The sequence below is a fragment of the Sphaerodactylus townsendi genome, linkage group LG16 (genome assembly GCF_021028975.2).
Source record: "Sphaerodactylus townsendi isolate TG3544 linkage group LG16, MPM_Stown_v2.3, whole genome shotgun sequence".
Classification (NCBI taxonomy): Eukaryota; Metazoa; Chordata; class Lepidosauria; order Squamata; family Sphaerodactylidae; genus Sphaerodactylus; species Sphaerodactylus townsendi.
In genome coordinates this window covers 7,317,835-7,336,972 of record NC_059440.1, presented here as the reverse complement: position 1 = coordinate 7,336,972, position 19,138 = coordinate 7,317,835, and the positions used below count along the sequence as shown (strand labels likewise).

Below are 19,138 nucleotides of genomic sequence, written 5' to 3'. Positions count from 1 at the left end.
GTCTCACTGTCATGCGGGCATATACCAAGCCCAGAACACGCACAAACAAAAACGAGAACAAAAATAAAAGCTGCAACCCAAGTGAAGAGTTCGGAATACACAACAGAAAAATGTGAAGCTGAGCCTGTCAATCAAAAAAGAGTGGGTGTTTTCCACAATTCATGCAAGAGACTTGTGAGTTCCGTCCACGGAATAATCCGTTTGATTTAAGCAATACTCTCGAAACGGGCAGTTACCCGAGACCCCGTCATTTCCAAGGACTTTTTGTTGTAACAATCTTCTTTCGGTGCCTTTTGGACTAGATTCAAATATTTGCGCATGTACAGAGACTCCGATTGCAGCATTCGTTTTTGTCCTCGTTTCTATTCCATTTGTGTATTTTGCGGGCTTTGCATGTTTGTTTAAAGCATTAGAATTGTTTGCACATATTGCACTAGTTCAATATAGATCAGCTTACACCTTTATGTGAATATTGGTTTTGCCCGTAACCAGGGTGTAACAGGTTCCTTGTGGTTGACTGTTATATACTTCTGTTAGTCCGATCTTTGGGTTTAATTGCTTGTAATTGTACGCTGTTTTGAGACTCCTTAAAGATCGAGAAAAGTGGGAATAAAATATATTCTTCTACTTCTATTTGACATATATATTCTTCTACTTCTATTTGACAGGAGCAGCAGTGGCGTAGGAGGTTAAGAGCTCGTGTATCAAATCTGGAGGAACCGGGTTTGATTCCCAGCTCTGCCGCCTGAGCTGTGGAGGCTTATCTGGGGAATTCAGATTAGCCTGTACACTCCCCCACACGCCAGCTGGGTGACCTTGGGCTAGTCACAGCTTCTCGGAGCTCTCTCAGCCCCACCTCCCTCACAGGGTGTTTGTTGTGAGGGGGGAAGGGCAAGGAGTTTGTAAGCCCCTTTGAGTCTCCTACAGGAGAGAAAGGGGGGATATAAATCCAAACTCTTCTTCTTCTTCTTCTTCTTCATCATCATCATCATCATCATCATCATCATCATCATCATCATCATCATCCAGGGGGGACAGAGGGGGCATATGACCCAGGCACTATTTGCCTGGGTCATATTTTTTTGCGGGGGGAGGGGAGAGCGCATATCTAATGTTCAAATGAGTTAAGGACTGTGGTATGTGCGGAGGAAGGGCATTGACCTTCCCCATGCACCATGTTTCAAACTTTAAAGGGTTCAGTGTGCATGCTATTTGGGGATGTGGGGAAACCCAAATCTTTCCCGGAACACACGTGGGTTCCTCAACCAGCCAAATAGTACTTCCACAGCTGACTGAGTCTGGTTGCTTTAGGCTGCTCCCTGAGCTACACTGTTCTTTGCACACAAACACTTTCCTTCCTCCTCAGAGATCTCTGGTTCTTCCCTAATCTCCTCAGAACAGTCCCTGCTCCTATTTACCTTACAAATCTCTCTTTCCTCAGCCACCTCCCTTGGCTCCTGGGATCAGTTCCCCTAGAGCAGGGTGGCCAACCTATGGCACTCCAGATGTTCATGGACTACAATTCCCATCAGCCCCTGCCAGCATGGCCAATTGGCTTTCAATGGTGGGATCTGTGACATTGTACCCCCTCAGTTGCCTCTCCAAAATTCCCCTCCCCAGGCTTCACTGCCAAATCTCCAGCAATTTCCCAATCAGGAGTTGACTACCTTATCCCAAATTTGGTGGTTAAGCCATAGAGTTTGGGGCGAATCCTAGAGAGGCGTCCCAGCCTGATGATGTCATGTCTGGTTTTGTGATGGAAGTGATGCTGTGTATTCGTATGTCGCCAAGAAGAACCCTCCCCTTTACTTCCCGCTGGCCTCTCAACCAACCGTGGGGAACGGAAGGCCCAAACCAGGAGATGTTCTGCTACAGACTTGGCACCAAAAGTAGAGCTACCTCAATCTGGAGCAGTGAAGCTTCCACCTGCTAAGGGCACTAGGTCCACTGTCACACACCCCCATTTCTGCCACATCTTCCTGTTTGTCTCCAAAGGGATCCCACCCATTTCCTCCTATCCCCCACTCCGTACATCAGTGGTGTCCAACTCTGGTGCCCCAGATATTTAGGGACTACGATCATAAGAACATAAGAACAAGCCAGCTGGATCAGACCAGAGTCCATCTAGTCCAGCTCTCTGCTACTCCCAGTGGCCCACCAGGTGCCTTTGGGAGCTCACATGCAGGAGGTGAAAGCAATGGCCTTCTGCGGCTGTTGCTCCCGAGCACCTGGTCTGTTAAGGCATTTGCAATCTCAGATCAAAGAGATTGCAATCCCCATCACTCTCTGCCAGCACGGCCAATGCTGACCTGAATTGTAGTCCATGAACACCTGAAGCGCCAGAGTTGGACACCCCTTCCTTACAAGGAAGATCATCAAGTATGAAAGAGGCATCCAAGAAGGCAACTGAAAGACACTGCAGAGAAGGATCTCAACATTTCACAAGGGTGTTACTGAATCTTGGCCAATCAAAAGTTTGAAACTAGGTTTGTGAACAAAAGAAAATAATTACAAGCCAGTTCCTTTTGGCTAGATGTTTTAAGTTACCAAGTTCTTTCCAAACTCCACAGTTTCCAAAAACAAATATCAGACTTGCGCTGTTTGAATTAGCAATAAAGGAACCGGTCTCTCCAGCTGTGTGTTGCCCACCCAAATCCGGTACTAACTGCCTGGCCTCAATCCATTTTCCGTGTCTTACATCCATCCCACCAATCACTCTGTCCAAGAGTTTTGGTCCCACCATGATAGAAACAAAAGTCCACTTTGTTTTCAAAGAAGGACAATTTTACGTTTGTAGGCATTCTCCTGTCTATAATTTACAGTCAAGTTTTCTTGACACAAAAATTGCATTGGTATCGTTGGGAATATATTCCATTGCTATGGCTTTAAATCTCAAAAATAATAGGGCCGTTAATAATATTATTGAGCATAAATGTTACTGTTATCATGGTAACTGTAAAACACAAAGCAAAATACTGATGAAACAAAGCAGATGACCCAGAATATCAACACGGGGATGTTGCTTCTAACTCACCAGAATTATGTACAGTCACAATTTGGAAAATGTAGGTCTGCTTTATGGACTAAGAATGTATTATGGGGGTTCTACACAGGGTGTTATTTAGTTGCTATGATAATTAGGCCAATGTTGGGACTGAGATTTTGGGTAAAATCCTACTAACCAGATAATGACCATTTATGCATGCTTACCCCACAGCTGTCATTTTTGCAGAGGATGTTTTCCTGTGTTTTTTTTTGTTTACACAGGAATTCTCCTCCTACAAAATGTCCCTAGCCGAGCTGATCAGTCATTTTACCTGCTGATTCCTTGTTCATTCCATGCAACTTCCATTGGAGGTTGCCTGCTACCGTTTTGTGTGTGTAGTGCAGGGGTCTTCAAACTATGGCCCTCCAGATGTTCATGGACTACAATTCCCATCAGCCCCTGCCAGCATGGCCAAGTGGCAGGGCTGATGGGAATTGTAGTTCATGAACAACTGGGGGGCCATAGTTTGAAGACCCCTGGTGTAGTGTCTTTGGTCTAGTGTTGCTTCACTAGACCACGTCAATTTCAGAGTTAATTTTTTTTTACAAGCCCTTTGGATCATTTTGAAATGGTGGCCCGATCAGTGGGGGAGGGGGAAGGTGGGGTGGAGCAAGAGAACCCAAAGAAAGCCTACGAAGGGACAAAAAAAAAGTCGCACTTAAGCAGGTTTTGAAAACTGTTGGGATTCTCCGATCTGAGGGCAGGGTGTTGGCCGAAGAGGGCAAACCATGTGCATGACTGAGGATCAAACCAGAGGGAATGTATGCTCCATGTGGAGGGGACCACACATGTGTAAAAGCCCCCATGTTGCCTTTGCAATGATCTACTGATCAAGCTGTCTCCTTTCTTCCCAGTGGGTTTTGCCCTCATGATGGATGTCGTCCTGATAGCTGCAAAAGATGTCCTGGCTTACATATTTACCAGTGATGAGTGAGTAACATGGTCAGTTACAATGGCTTCTATCCTTTGACAGACCTCTCTTCTCTGAATCCATTATAAGAACATAAGAACATAAGAACAAGCCAGCTGGATCAGACCAGAGTCCATCTAGTCCAGCTCTCTGCTACTCGCAGTGCCTTTGGGAGCTCATATGCAGGAGGTGAAAGCAATGGCCTTCTGCGGCTGTTGCTCCCGAGCACCTGGTCTGTTAAGGCATTTGCAATCTCAGATCAAGGAGGATCAAGATTGGTAGCCATAAATCGACTTCTCCTCCATCAATCTGTCCAAGCCCCTTTTAAAGCTATCCAGGTTAGTGGCCATCACCACCTCCTGTGGCAGCATATTCCAAACACCGATCACACGTTGCGTGAAGAAGTGTTTCCTTTTATTAGTCCTAATTCTTCCCCCCAGCATTTTCAATGGATGCCCCCTGGTTCTAGTATTGTGAGAAAGAGAGAAAAATTTCTCTCTGTCAACATTTTCTACCCCATGCATAATTTTATAGACTTCAATCATATCCCCCCTCAGACATCTCCTCTCCAAACTAAAGAGTCCCAAACGCTGCAGCCTCTCCTCATAAGGAAGGTGCTCCAGTTCCTCAATCATCCTCGTTGCCCTTCTCTGCTCTTTTTCTGCCTCTTCGATATCCTTTTAGAGATGTGGCGACCAGAACTGAACACAGGACTCCAAGTGCGGTCGCACCACGGCTTTATATAAGGGCATGACAATCCTTGCAGTTTTATTATCAACTCCTTTCCTAATTATCCCCAGCATAGAGTTTGCCTTTTTCACAGCTGCCATGCATTGAGTTGACCTTCCCATGGAACTATCAACTATCATCTAGGTTTGTAGCTGTCATTACCTCTGCTGGCTGTGAATTCCACAGTTTAGTAACTCTTTGAATTAGAAAGTATTTAATTTTGTCTGTTCTGAACCTGTTCCCCCGAATTTAGTATGCAGGGAGAGGGGGAAAAAGGCCTGCCCCGTCTGCCTCCCTAGTGCTTAATTTTATAAATCTCCCATCATGTCTCTTCAGCCACCTTTTTTCTAAACTGAGAAATCCCAGACTCGTCAGACTTTGGCTGTGCGGGTTTTCCAGACTGTCTGGCTGTGGTCAAGTTGTTTTTGCTCCCGATGTATTGCCTGAGTCTATGGCTGGCATCTGCGGAGGCATGTCTCTCTATGGCACATCTTATTGTGATAGGCTTCCAAAGACAGCAGCCATGGATGAGGATGAAACACCGAGAGAAAAAACTACCAGGCCACGGCCACCCAGCCTGGGAAATCCACAACAGCCACTTGATTTCAGCTGTGATAGTGTTTGACAATACATCATCAGCCTTTCCTCATAGGAACATAAGAACATAAGAACTAGCCTGCTGGATCAGACCAGAGTCCATCTAGTCCAGCACTCTGCTGCTCGCAGTGGCCCACCAGATGCCTTTGGGAGCTCACGTGCAGGATGTGAAAGCAAGGGCCTTCTGCTGCTGCTCCCAAGCACCTGGTCTGCTAAGGCATTTGCAATCTCAGATCAAGGAGGATCAAGATCGGTAGCCATAGATCAGTGATGGCGAACCTTTTCGAGACCCAGTGCCCAAATTGCAACACAAAATCCACTTATTTATCACAAAGTGCCCATATGCCAATTTAACCTGAATACTGATGTTTTGGTTTAGAAAAAACGGTTTGCTCCAAGGTGCATGTTACTCGGGAGTAAGCTTGGTGAAGCAACCATGCAACACTTCAAATGGTTGAATCACGACCCTAGGAGGGTTTACTCAGAAGCAAGCCCCATTGCCAGCAACTGAGCTTACTCCCAGGTAAAGGATTGTGCCCAGGCTAGCCTAGATGTGTGTGTGTGTGTGTGTGGGTGATTTTCCATCCCACCCCCACATGATGAACTCTGTGCATGTGTGCCCACAGAAAGGTGCCACCTTTGGCACCCGTGCCATAGGTTCGCCATCACTGCCATAGATCGACTTCTCCATAAATCTGTCCAAGCTCCTTTTAAAGCTACCCAGGTTAGTGGCCATCACCATCTCCCGTGCAGCATATTCCAAACACCAATCACACGTTGCGTGAAGAAGTGTTTCCTTTTATTAGTCCTAATTCTTCCCCCCAGCATTTTCAATGGATGCCCCCTGGTTCTAGTATTGTGAGAAAGAGAGAGAAATTTCTCCCTGTCAACATTTTCTACCCCATGCACAATTTTATAGACTTAAATTTTATAGACTTTCCCTCCGGAAAAGAACTTCAAACCCCTCCATCAACTTGGCAGCCCTCTTTTGTACTTTCACAGTTTTGCTGTGCCTTTTTGAGATCTGATGACTAGCACTGCATCCCATATTCCACAGTCATCTCTCAGCTGCCGCCCCTTTCTCAGCAACCACACAATGCCCTCTGGTTAGGGTTGCCAGTCTCCAGGCGATGGCTGGAGAGTGCCTGTAATTACAACTAATGTCCAGGTTAAAGTGGCTAGTTTCCCCGGAGAAAAGGACCACTTTGGAAGTCGGCCTCCCTTCACCAACTCCCACCTTCCCCAGGCTGCACTCCAAAATCTCTAGGAATCTCAACCCAGACATTGACGATGAAGAAGAAGAAGAAGAAGAAGAAGAAGAAGAAGAAGAAGAAGAAGAAGAAGAGTTGGATTTATATCCCCCTTTCTCTCCTATAGGAGACTCAAAGGGGCTTACAATCTCCTTTCCCTTTCCCACTCACAACAAACACCCTGTGAGGTAGGTTTGATTGAGGGACTAGAGCACCTTCCCTATGAGGAGAGGCTGCAGCGTTTGGGACTCTTTAGTTTGGAGAGGAGACGTCTGAGGGGGGATGTGATTGAAGTCTATAAAATTATGCATGGGGTAGAAAATGTTGACAGAGAGAAATTTTTCTCTCTTTCTCACAATACTAGAACCAGGGGGCATCCATTGAAAATGCTGGGGGGAAGAATTAGGACTAATAAAAGGAAACACTTCTTCACGCAACGTGTGATTGGTGTTTGGAATATGCTGCCGCAGGAGGTGGTGATGGCCACTAACCTGGATAGCTTTAAAAGGGGCTTGGGCATAATTTATGGAGAAGTCAATCTATGGCTACCAATCTTGATCCTCCTTGATCTGAGATTGCAAATACCTTAGCAAAGACCAGGTGCTCAGCAGCAGCAGCAGCAGCAGCAGTAGCAGCAGCAGCAGCAGCAGGCCATTGATTTCACCTCCTGCACGTGAGCTCCCAAAGGCACCTGGTGGGCCACTGCAAGTAGCAGAGTGCTGGACTAGATGGACTCTGGTCTGATCCAACAGGCTCTTTCTTATGTTCTTATGAAGTGCATTTTCTAAGCAATTTGTGGAAACCGTGGGGCTGATGTATGTTATTTAGGAAAGGAAAAGGCCCGGTGACCTCAACCGCTTTGAGCCTGCAGGCACATTTGGAATTTTGATGCAGGGCGGTGAGCATGAAATGGCTGCTGCGAGAGCCATCTTCAAAATGTCGGCCACGGGAGGTGGAACTGGCCACAAAATGTCAGGAAGTGAGATCATGCATCTCTCTAATAGTAACTCTTCAACATTTCAGGCAGTCCAGGGGTGGGTGGTATAAAAGTCAAATCAATCAATCAATAAATAAATAAATGAATAATAAAACAACAACAACAACAAGCTGCCTTTCACATGAACATTTTAAAAATATTTTCTTGCGTACGCACAGTGCAGTGAACATCCTCCCGTCACGTTGGCAGCTGCTGCTGAAGTAACGTTTTTTTTAAATCTGCACAGCCCATCAAATACGGAGCACCCTCTGCCCCCACCCACTTTCCTCACAAGCACCCAGGTGGTGTTGGCATGCACCATGGTGCCCGGAGAGACCCTGCTGGGGACCCTGGTCAAGTGGTTCAAAGGGCATGTTATATTCCCCTTTTCTCTCCTATAGGAGACTCAAAGGGGCTTACAATCTCCTTGCCCTTCCCCCCTCACAACAAACACCCTGTGAGGTAGGTGGGGCTGAGAGAGCTCAGAAGAACTGTGACTAGCCCAAGGTCACCCAGCTGGCCTTTGTTGGAGTGCACAGCCTAATCTGAATTCCCCCAGATAAGCCTGCACAGCTCAAGTGGCAGAGCGGGGAATCAAACCCGGTAGGGTTTGATCAAACCACTGCAAATCAGGCCAGCCCTCAAGATGATTGCAGTCAGAGGATATGCCTGCTGGTTGGAGAGCGTGTGGCGTCTTGCACACAGTTAAGTCTCCTCAGCCTGTAAGGAGGGCAGTTTAGTCCTTAAGGTACCAACCTGTTAATTCTTCTTTCTCCAAAATAGAGAAATCATCGCCCTCGTGGCCTGGGTGATGCCGGTCTACATCGTCTTCCACTTGTTTGAAGCCCTTTGCGTAAGTCTCTCTACTGCCCTGTGTGTGTGTGTGTGGGGGGGGGGTAGATGGCTCTCTCCCCGTCTGGCAGATACTGTGGGCAGGATTCCATTGGGTACGCTACCGCATCTGACAACCTTGCGGTTCCATTTCGATGCCAATCCTGCCACCTCTTGCGACAAACCCCGCAAGGAGTCGTCTGAACCTCTCCTCCTCCTTTCTGCAGAGTTCCGGCAGTGGAATTTTACGTGGGACTGGGAAGCAGAAACTGGGTGCCATTTTCAACGCCCTCGGCTATTACGTGGTGGGCTTGCCGATCGTGGTGGTGCTGCTGTTCGTGGTCAAAATTGGACTCATCGGTACCTGCACTGGGGATGCCGGGGCGGGGCGGTGGGGGGTTGTTCAGGCAATGCATTTTGCAGGGTAGTAAATTTTCTTTTGCTCGTTCAGGGGTGAAAGAAAGATTTTTCAAGGCACCGGAGCACTGATCTGGTACTTTCAGAAACCCAAAGCCCTTTTATTAAACAGGCCGGACGCGCTGTCTTGGCAAAGGTTGCTTAGTGAGTTGGGAGCAGAGGCGAGATCCGGATTGCCACACAGAGCTTGTTCTCTCTCCAGTTTCTTAACAACTGCACATTTTTATAACTATATAAAACCACAGTTAAAGTTCCAGATGCTGCAGTGTTTTGAAAATAACAGGAAAAGGAACTGAGAAAGGGGAGGCAGCAAAGAAGGGAGGGAGGGAGGGAGGGAGGGAGAGAGAGAGGAAGGGAGGGAGGGAGGGAGAGAGGAAGGAAAGAAGAGAGGGAGGAAGGGAGGGAGGGAGGAAAGAAGAGAGGGAGGAAGGAAGAAAGGAAGGAAGGAAGGAAGGAAGGAAGGAAGGAAGGAAGGAAGGAAGGAAGGAAGGAAGGGAGGGAGGGAGGGAGGGAGGGAGGAAGGAAGGGAGGAAGGAAGGAAGGAAGGAAGGAAGGAAGGAAGGAAGGAAGGAAGGAAGGAAGGAAGGAAGGAAGGAAGGAAGGAAGGAAGGAAAGAAGAGAGGGAGGAAGGAAGGAAGGAAGGAAGGAAAGAAGAGAGGGAGGAAGGAAGGAGAAGAGGAGGAGGAGGAGAGTTGGATTTATACCCCCCTTTTCTCTCCTGTAAGGAGACTCAAAGGGGCTTACAAACTCATTTCCCTTCCCCCCCACAACAAACACTCTGTGAGGTAGGTGGGGCTGAGAGAGCTCTGAAGAACTGTGACTAGCCCAAGGTCACCCAGCTGGCGTGTGTGGGAGTGTACAGGCTAATCAGAATTCCCCAGATAAGCCTCCACAGCTCAAGCGGCAGGCAGGGAATCAAACCCGGTTCCTCCAGATCAGGGGTAGGGAACCTGTGGCTCTCCAGATGTTCAGGAACTACAATTCCCATCAGCCCCTACCAGCATGGCCAATTGGCCATGCTGACAGAGGCTGATGGGAATTGTAGTTCCTGAACATCTGGAGAGCCGCAGGTTCCCTACCCCTGCTCCAGATGCACTGCAGCAGAAGGAACGAAAAATAAAAAAGAGGAGGGGAAGGAAGAGCTTAGCACCAGGCTGACAGGAACATCAAGTTTGGCACAAGCGGGCGTTTCTCACCTCAGTAGTAGATCATTAAATGCATACCTAGGAGGTGACTTATGCACCCTAGCCCTAAGCAAGAACAGCAGGGCTTTAGCAGAAGCTACTGGTGTTTCAGCCAGCTGCGGCTCTTGCACTTCTCTGTGATCCTTTTACCGATCCAGGTGGTACTCACCTACAAAAGCTCCTGCTCTGTTAACGGACTTCCAGAAACATCTGTATTTTCTTAATATTACTCGTCTGCATTTGTTCTTTGAGGATCCTATTTCTCTACCTACTATGTAATGCTGGGGAAGGGAAGATGAAAATGGCAGGGGCTGATGGGAATTGTAGTCCACAACATCTGGAGTGCCAAAGGTTTGCCACCACTGGGCTACAATAATGACTTCAAAAATTAGTTCTCCCACTGGAGTAGCAATTTACTTGTAAGTAACCAAAATAATTTTATAATTTTACAAACAGTAACAAAATGTTTTGGAAAAATTGTTTACATTCTCCCATTGGAGTAATATATATATATATACACACAAGTTAGAACGGCACGGCAATGAAATCTAAATATAAATATAACAGTTGCCAGATTCTAGATAATTAACTGGCCTCGTTAAACTTCACGGCTGTTAAAGGCAGGTCAGGGTTTTTCAAAGTACTACAATGGTTATAATCTCGAGAGGCATAAGAATAAACTAATTGCAGAGCGCTGTCCTCCCGGATCTGGCTAGCTGTAAACAATTTTTCCAAAACATTTTGTTACTGTTTGTAAAGTTATAAAATTATTTTGGTTACTTACAAGTAAATTGCTACTCCAGTGGGAGAACTAATTTTTGGAAGCCACATTGTAGCAGCCTGTTGAGTGCAATGGGGTACAAGTTTCTCTTCATTTTCACTTTGCGTGTGTACCTTCCTCCTTCTGCACTTAGCATGGGGAAGGGAAGCGATGACATGATAGGTATAGCTGGGGGTAGGGAACTCCATGCGGCTTCATTAGATGTTCAGGAACTACAATTCCCATCAGCCCCTACCAGCATGGCCAATTGGCCATGCTGACAGAGGCTGATGGGAATTGTAGTTCCTGAATATCTGGAGAGCCGCAGGTTCCCTACCCCTGGTATAGCCCAATCTGAAGCTCAGTAGGGTGAGAGCTTGGAAGAGAGACCTCCGAGGAAGACTCTGCAGAGGCGGCAAACCACCTCTGCTTCTCACCTGACTTGAATTCCCCTTGCTGGAGTCACCGTAGGTTGACTGGGACTTGACGGCACTTTGATGCTGACACCTGAACAGGTTGCTGCCTTTAAAATCAGGCCTAGTGAGGATTTCGCTGGCAGCCCTCAAACAAAAAGTAGCTCTGCGGTGCAAGTGGAGTAAAGGGGCAGGAAACAGGCAGAGTCCCCCTTTGACTGGGCTTCTTTCCCCCTGCAGGGCTTTGGCTCGGCATGCTGATCTGTGCCCTCATCCCGTCCACTTGCTGCATCATCTACTTTGCCCGGATGAACTGGAAGCAGGCAGCGGAGGAGGTAAGAAGGAGGCAGGCAACCAAATGTTATGATCACACCGCAGAGGCGTATCTAGGGGAAATGTAGCCTGGTCCAAAATCTGAGCCCCCCCCCCCCCCCCCCGGGCGGCCGCCCTCCCAGTTTTTTGCACCAGGTCTTGAAGTCAGTGTATGGACCTGGGGGGAAAGAGGAGGGGCGTGAGGGTGATTTTCTGCCCCCATGACTAAATGGCTGCAGCCCAGGGACCTTGACCCCATATGTCCCCCTGAGCGGTACGCCTCTGCCACACCGTTTCAACTCCCTTGTTTGGAGTCTGGTTCTCCTTTTTGTGAACGGGACCCACAAGGCCTTTTCACCTCGCACCGCTTTCTGTTTCCTTGTGGCAAATTCTCTCAAATTGATGCACACTTTATTTTTGCATCGATCAAGTTAAAACGCCTGCAAAAGATACCAACTTAGTGGGAATGGCAGCAACCAAGACAGATACAATGAAAAGGCTAACGCCAATAATATTAAAAGCGGAGCAAGGAAATGAGTAGATTCACCCAGTGGTGGGATCCAAAAATTTTAGTAACAGGTTCCCATGGTGGTGGCTGTGGCGTAGCGCCAATGGGACTGGGCGGGGCACGATGGGGGCGTGGCCGGGCATTCCGGGGGCGGGGCATTCATGAGCGGGGTTGTGGCAAGGACGCAGCCGCTGTGCCGGTCCTTGGGCGGGAAACGAATGCACGCAGGCGCAGGCTGCCACACACGCCGGTGCACCTCCTGCTGGACTGCTTCAAGTTCTGCGCGCTACTGCTGAGAGGAGGGGGGTAACTAAGGCAAAAATCACGTGGCAAAATCACCCATTAGTAACCCCCTCTCGGCACACACCAATAATTAGTAACCTACTCTCGGGAACCTGTGAGAACCTGCTGGATCCCACTTCTGGATTCACTTGTCTCAAATTTTTGCATTTAATGCGGGAGACAGAGAACCTAGAGGACAGGGATAAAGCGCATCACATTGCTGACCTTTTTGGACTTTGTCATATGGACACACAGGACGGGCTTGTTTGATAGGTGGATTTGAAATCTACATTAAAATTTAGGTTTTAACAGTTTAGTTTATAAGTATGTTTCTATCATGCTTTATGAATCTATTGTTAACTACCTCAGCCTGACCGCTTTGGGAAAATAAAAATAAATAAAATAGTTTGTCTTAAAGGGATTATCTGGATCTTCCCCAGGCCCAGCACCGTGCAGGATTAACTCCAAAGCAACTGGAAGATTCGAACTCTGCTCCCCTTCCCGCTAAGGCGGCTCCCTTCTCAGGTATGGAATGGCGCTTTGACAGGGTGGGTCAGAATCGGTCATCCCTGGAGAGGAGCTATATTGAATTCCCAAGGAGGTTTTACTTCATAGCACTGGCCCGTCCCCCCTCCCAACCCAACTGTCAATCATCAGATCCACTCTGGTCATTGGGTGACCGCAACCCTCAGTGACAAATTTGCTGGCAGTTGCTTCTAAGCCACTTCAGATAGCATAGACCCCAAATAGTTTATAAAGGAATCTAGATTGTATTCACTCCATTGAAATGTGCCAGGCATCAATCCATAGGGAACCCCATAGAGAAGTTGTTGAGTCACCTTGGAGTTAAATACCTTTACGTCTGCAGGCATAAACCTGCCACTCTTGGGAAAAAAGCATTTTACGACAGTGGCAGAAATGCCTTTACAGCCCTTGACTACTCTCCCTGTGTTTTATCCAGTTAACTTTGTAGTGAAAGTTTATGCCCAAATATTTGTAGAACTTAAACCTGCTCGATAGTGTCGCTATCCAAATGACCAATTTGTAAGCTTGAAGGTGCGTGAAGAAATCAAAATCTTAGATTTAAGGGGGTTAGTTGATAACAAATTGTTAACACAATATTCATTGCAGTTAAACAAAAGGCGGATTAGACCGACCTTGGTATGGAATAATAAGAGTGCGTTATCTGCACAGAGTAGTATTGGCAATGGCTCATTTCCTAGGATGGGACATTGTGAATCGACAGTTCTTAAAGCGGGAGCAAGGCCGTTAAGGAACAAATTGAAGAAAGAAGGCGCCAAAAACACAGCCTTGTTTGACTCCTTTAGTTACTAAGATTCCCTACTGGTGTTAGAGATGCTATTGCCTGTGGCCATCATCTCTTACTGCATGTGACAGTGGCGTAATGCCAAGGAGGATGGGGTATGTGTGTGTGTGATGCCCCGGGCGCGCACTGGTGCAAGGGCATTCTGGGGGCATTTCAGGGCAGGGGCGTGGCAGGGTGCACACATGCCCCGGGCGTAGCTCCCCCTTGCTCCGGCCCTGGCATGTGATGTAATTAAAATTTGCAGTTTGATGTAAGGATAGCTGAGAGCTTAGAGAGCTTTGTAAGGGAATTGCGTGAATTCATTGTAGAGGGGTCTAAGCAGTGACAATTATACTCAGAGAGCTTCCTGTTCAGAGGCAGTATATCCTTGAACAACAGATGGTGGACACAAACAGGGGACCCCGCAGCCTCCTTGCCCTGATTGTGGAACTCCCTGGGGCAGATGACAAGGGGAAGTGTTCCATCAAATAGGTGGTCCTGTTACCTGAAATGAGGGTCTGTCCCTTTTATAGCTGGGGAATTAGCAAGAGCAGACCTTTAGCTTAATGAGAGGGGCTGGGCAAGCTCGGAATCTTTGTTGCCTACGTATACGTAAAGTTGTTTTTTCAAGAAATCTGCAGGAGAACAAAATAAAGTTTAACTATTAAAGGAAAAATAACAGATGTCCTAGCAAACAATAATTCAAGCAGCGGAGCACGCACACAGCCCTGAGATCTAAGCAGTGTTGAGGGGACAGCTTGGGAATAGCAGAGGAATTGGGGGTTTGGGTTATAGTCACCTGATCTTGGAGTGGAATGCACCGATTAGCACAGCTGAGCAACTTGTGCTAGCTCTGGCAGAAGAAACAGTGTGTTGGGCATAATATCAACAGAGAGGTGTCCAGAGCTATTGAACACTGGCTATTGGGAGGTAGATTCTTATAGTGCAGCAGTGGCGAACCTATGGCACGGGTGCCAGAGGTGGCACTCAGAGCCCTTTCTGTGGGCATGCGTGCACAAGGTTCGTCATGGGGTGGTGGAGGAAAATCACCCCCCCCACACACACACACATCTAGGCTGGCCTGGGCATGATCCTTTACCTGGGAGTAAGCTCGGTTGCTGGCAATGGAGCTTGCTTCTGAGTAAACCCTCCTAGGCTCGTGATTCACCCATTCGAAGCGTTGCACAGTTGCTTCACCAAGCTTACTCCTGAGTAACGAATGCCTTGGAGCCAACCATTTTTTCTAAACTAAAACCTCAGTATTCAAGTTAAATTGCCGTGTTGGCACTTTGCAATAAATAAGTGGGTTTTGGATTGCAATTTGGGCACTCTGTCTCGAAAAGGTTCACTATCACTGTTATAGGGAAAGGGGACCCTCAGGGTTATACAGAGTGACCCTTAATCTCCCAAGACAAAGGAGAGTCCTGCCTTTCCAAGGAAAGAGGAGAGAAGTGATCAACATGAGCGGCGAAACTTAAGCTGACGGGCAAAGTACTTGAGATTTAGGTTTGGTGCTTAGAATTAATGGGCTAAGCCAGGGAGCGACTCAATCAAGGCTGCAAAACAATAAAAATGTAAATAAGGTGGTCTTTCAAGAGAAATCGGTCAGAGGAAGGAGTTTGAGATTAGCAAAGTACTGGCAGGACACTTGGAGCAATGGCATTAGCAAGTTCTTTGTCTTTGAGGAGCAGCAGTGGCGCAGTGGTTAAGAGCAGGTGCGCTCTGATCTGGAGGAACCGGGTTTGATTCCCCACTCTGCCGCCTGAGCTTTGGAGGCTTATCTGGGGAATCCAGATTAGCCCGTGCACTCCAACATACACCAGCAAAGTGACCTTGGGCTAGTCACAGTTCTTCGGAGCTCTCTCAGCCCCACCTCCCTCACAGTTGTGAGGAGGGAAGGGAAAGGAGTTTGTCAGCCCCTTTGAGTCTCTTATAGGAGAGAAGGGGGGATATTGCTGTTTTAATTATTCATTATTAATTGCTGCTGAGTTTTAATGGGTTATTTTATGTTGTATTAATTTGCTGTTGAAACAGCCGTGTTGTGAGCTGCCTCGGGCCCTTCGGGAATGAGGCGGCTTATAAATTTAATAAATAATAAATAAATAAATAAATAAATAAATATAAATCCAACTCCTCTTCTTCTTCCTTAGTAAGACAAATAGTCTAGGGCTGGAGGTGGAAAGTGAGGTTCCCAAGGCGATATGATCTTGGCTTTAATCTGTTTAGGAAGGGAGCGGCAGGCAATCATGCAAGGTTAGGTGAGGGCGAAGGCAAGTCCAGACAAGATTTTTCTATCTTTATTCAATTCAATTCAACCTTTAATGGCATATAGTTTCTATTTTTGTTATACTACCCAATACAGAGAATGGGGGCCCCATTCTGGCTCAGTACTGTTGAGCACCAAAGACGGGTAGAGAAACTGTTGTCTTAAAACAGAGCCCCACCCACCCACCGTGGGTTGGTCTGATAACAGCCTGGAGGCTGTGAAGGGCTTTAAAAGTCAGAGCCAAACTCTTGAATCGAACCTGGGAATCAACAGGTAAGCAAGGAAGTTGCCCCTTGAACAGTCCCGTTCGTGAGGGACTATTTTCTCTCAAGCGTTCCCAGGGTCTATCTGGTGTATTCATTTCAAACTCTGATGTGTCTACACAATGAACTGCCACACCTTCAGAGCACCCACCGATGAAATTAAGAGCCTCTTTCTGTCTGTCTCTTGGGCCACAGCAAAAGCAGATGTTGAGAACGGAGTCGTTCTGCTGAGCGTCACCAAGACGGACGGGTCGAACCACCAAATTCGGAATCAGGAGACGCCCGGCTACTCCACCGTCGGTTCCATTCTGACCACCAAGCAGCTGATTGTGCACCGGGGTCTGGCCGTTGCCGCTGCCTTAGCCGTTTTGCTTGCGGGAATCATGGCACGATTCTTCACGATCACCGATTAAACATCTCAATTTATGGTGCAGGGAACAGTCCCCATCGACAAAAGAAGCGGGACGGAGTGGCTTGCAGGCAGCGCGCTGTTCTTTAAGTCATCCAATCCAAGGCTGAGATGCTGACAGAACTTGAATCCTGTTCCTGCAAAACCTCAAACTAGTGCTCCTCCTGATCACAGGACCACATGAGTTGTCTGGGAACAGCAGTGGCGTAGGAGGTTAAGAGCTTGTGTATCTAATCTGGAGGAACCGGGTTTGATTCCCCGCTCTGCCACCTGAGCTGTGGAGGCTTATCTGGGGAATTCAGATTAGCCTGTACACTCCCACACACGCCAGCTGGGTGACCTTGGGCTAGTCACAGCTCCTCGGAGCTCTCTCAGCCCCACCTACCTCACAGGGTGTTTGTTGTGAGGGGGGAAGGGCAAGGAGATTGTAAGCCCCTTTGAGTCTCCTGCAGGAGAGAAAGGGGGGATATAAATCCAAACTCTTCTTCTTCTTCTGGGAGTGTGACCTGTGGAGTTTAAACTCTGGGCCTGTCAGACACAGTCAAAGCCAAATGACACTAGAGCGAAAGGGGGAAAAGTCGCTAAGAGCCGAAAACCAAACGCCAATATCCGAGACCAATAAAAAGCTTCAATTCACTCCGGGTTTAATGATGTTTATTTCCAATAATAGTGTTTATTTCCAGTACGTATGCAAGTTTAATGATATGTTAAACAGTGGGTGGACGTTATGTTTCAATATAAAGCTTTTTATTCTGATCCTAATTTTGTCAGTTCTCTATGCTTAAAGTCTAAAATACTTCATTGGAATGCTGTGTTTCAAAAAGAGAGTCTAGAAATTCTTTTTTAAAAAAACCTGGAAACCCACCTACCGATCCTACGCAGAATATAATGCATCTGCCCACAACGACCAGACAGAATCAGCTGTGATGAAGGAGAATTAACACAACCACAGAAATCCTGTTGTTACCCCCGCCCCTCACACATACACACCCCATTTGTAAGGAGGCAGGCATATCTCGCCTGTTTAGAAAACAATTTCAGTAGCTGTGATTAAAAGGCTGGAGCAGTTCCGTTTTATGAGAAAAGAAACGTGGCTGAGATTATGTAGCAAGACAGAAGCCAACCCAACCCAAAGAAGAATGTCTTTGGCACACACTGTCTACTGGAAAGGAAAAAGAGCCCCCTCGGGTCAGGGGAAGATGCCGCATTGAGAATATTGGATACGACCCACGAAGCTCCTCTGCCCAAAAGCTCTCCTGTCGCTACTTCTTTGTTCCTCTTTCACCTGTCAGCTCCTGCAAGGGTGGGATTGGGGCCCAAAAGCTGCAGCCAGCCATCAAGAGGCAGAGCCAGCACCCTCCAGCGTTAGGCCCAAAGCAGTGGCGTACCGCTAATGAGGACATGGGGTATCCCATGTCCCCGGGCGCACGTTGTTTTGTCACATAGGGGGCGCCGGGTGTGTGTCCAAGCCTAGGGAGGGCAGGAGCTGGCCTGTAGGGATGCAGGAGGGGCGGGGCTCAGCGGTGATTGGCTTGGACCACCCGTCCAAGCTACGCCCCCGAGCCCCAGCCTCCCTGCTGACTCTTATAAGTGGGGCGCAGGGGTGAGTGTGTGGGGAGCTAGGCGGGGCAGGCGAGGCCGTCATGGCCCCAGGCGCCATTTAGGCCCGGTACACCACTGGCCAAAAGTGACTTAAAAGTGGAATGGAACTGAGAAGACAGAAGAAAAAAACATGGATGTAAGGCCGCCGGGGTGCTTGGAAAGATCCACCGCTAAACCAATCCTTCCTGTTATTGCTGTTACAAACTGTCCTGAGAAAGCATCCGATCTTCAGTTGCCTCTGAAATATTCAGGTTCTTTTCTTTTTTTCAACAGAGGAGGACACCGACACAAATTTTTCAGCGCGGAATTCACAAAAAGCTCTCTCTAAAAATACTTTTGAGAAAACCCCCTATTTATGTCAAGACTGGTTATTCCAGACCATAAGGACATGGCGGCAGCCCTCCCCCGTTCTAACGCACACTTTTCAACAGAAGGAGGAGCCCAGGGGAAGCTGCTCTAATTCTTCCTAAGTACGGTTAATCATCAGTAAGAAAAAGCAATGCATATCTGAGCGCGCGACACCCCCTTTCCCCCCCCCGGTCCCGCACAACAGGGTCTTCCGTTCAGATGGACGGTAGCCTCGGACTCAGGAAAAGCCAATCTGGAAGACAGAGATTGAAACATCAATCATCGCATTGAGAGGCGGGAGTGAGTTTTTGTTAGAAATGCGCTGCTACAGGGATGGCCAAGCTATGGCGCTCCAGATGTTCATGGACTACAATTTCCATCAGCCCCAATGCTGGCAGGGGCTGATGGGAATTGTAGTCCATGAACATCTGGAGCGCCATAGCTTGGCCACCCTTGCGCTACTGTATACCCCACCCCCCCAACCCGACAGAATTCGATGCTTGAACGTGGTCCCAACTCTTGGCAGTGCTGGAGTCTCGGGAAGGAAGCGTTTTGCAGGACTCAAAATCTGGAGACTCATCCAGGGACCTTCAGGCTATCAGACCAGTGTGGACTACCTGCACCTGTCTTGTCTCCACTGACTTGCCAGTGGTCCTTATGCAGAGAGAGGTCTCCTTCAGTACCAGAGACCCCTTAACTGGATATTCCAGGGATCAAACCTGGGACCTT

At 47.8% G+C, this 19,138-nt stretch overlaps 2 protein-coding genes across 14 annotated transcripts in view; one reads left to right on the top strand and one right to left on the bottom strand.

The window, feature by feature from the left end:
• The window catches only part of SLC47A1 (solute carrier family 47 member 1), a 39,373-nt gene extending 22,652 nt beyond the window's left edge, over positions 1 to 16,721 (top strand). For both annotated transcript variants that reach the window (XM_048519040.1, XM_048519039.1), the window contains 6 exons: positions 3,901 to 3,976; positions 8,292 to 8,361; positions 8,567 to 8,699; positions 11,354 to 11,448; positions 12,656 to 12,740; positions 16,246 to 16,721. In XM_048519040.1, coding sequence (XP_048374997.1) covers positions 3,901 to 3,976; positions 8,292 to 8,361; positions 8,567 to 8,699; positions 11,354 to 11,448; positions 12,656 to 12,740; positions 16,246 to 16,463 — 677 coding nt within the window. In that variant the 3' untranslated portion in view covers positions 16,464 to 16,721. The remainder of the gene's footprint in view (positions 1 to 3,900; positions 3,977 to 8,291; positions 8,362 to 8,566; positions 8,700 to 11,353; positions 11,449 to 12,655; positions 12,741 to 16,245) is intronic.
• Positions 16,722 to 17,096: 375 nt separating this feature from the next.
• The window catches only part of ALDH3A2 (aldehyde dehydrogenase 3 family member A2), a 41,126-nt gene continuing 39,084 nt past the window's right edge, over positions 17,097 to 19,138 (bottom strand). For all 12 annotated transcript variants that reach the window (XM_048519028.1, XM_048519034.1, XM_048519025.1 and 9 more), the window contains one exon: positions 17,097 to 18,662. Coding sequence is in view for 2 of the 12 variants with exons in the window: in XM_048519038.1 (XP_048374995.1) it covers positions 18,648 to 18,662 (15 nt within the window). In the remaining 10 variants the exon portion in view is untranslated. The remainder of the gene's footprint in view (positions 18,663 to 19,138) is intronic.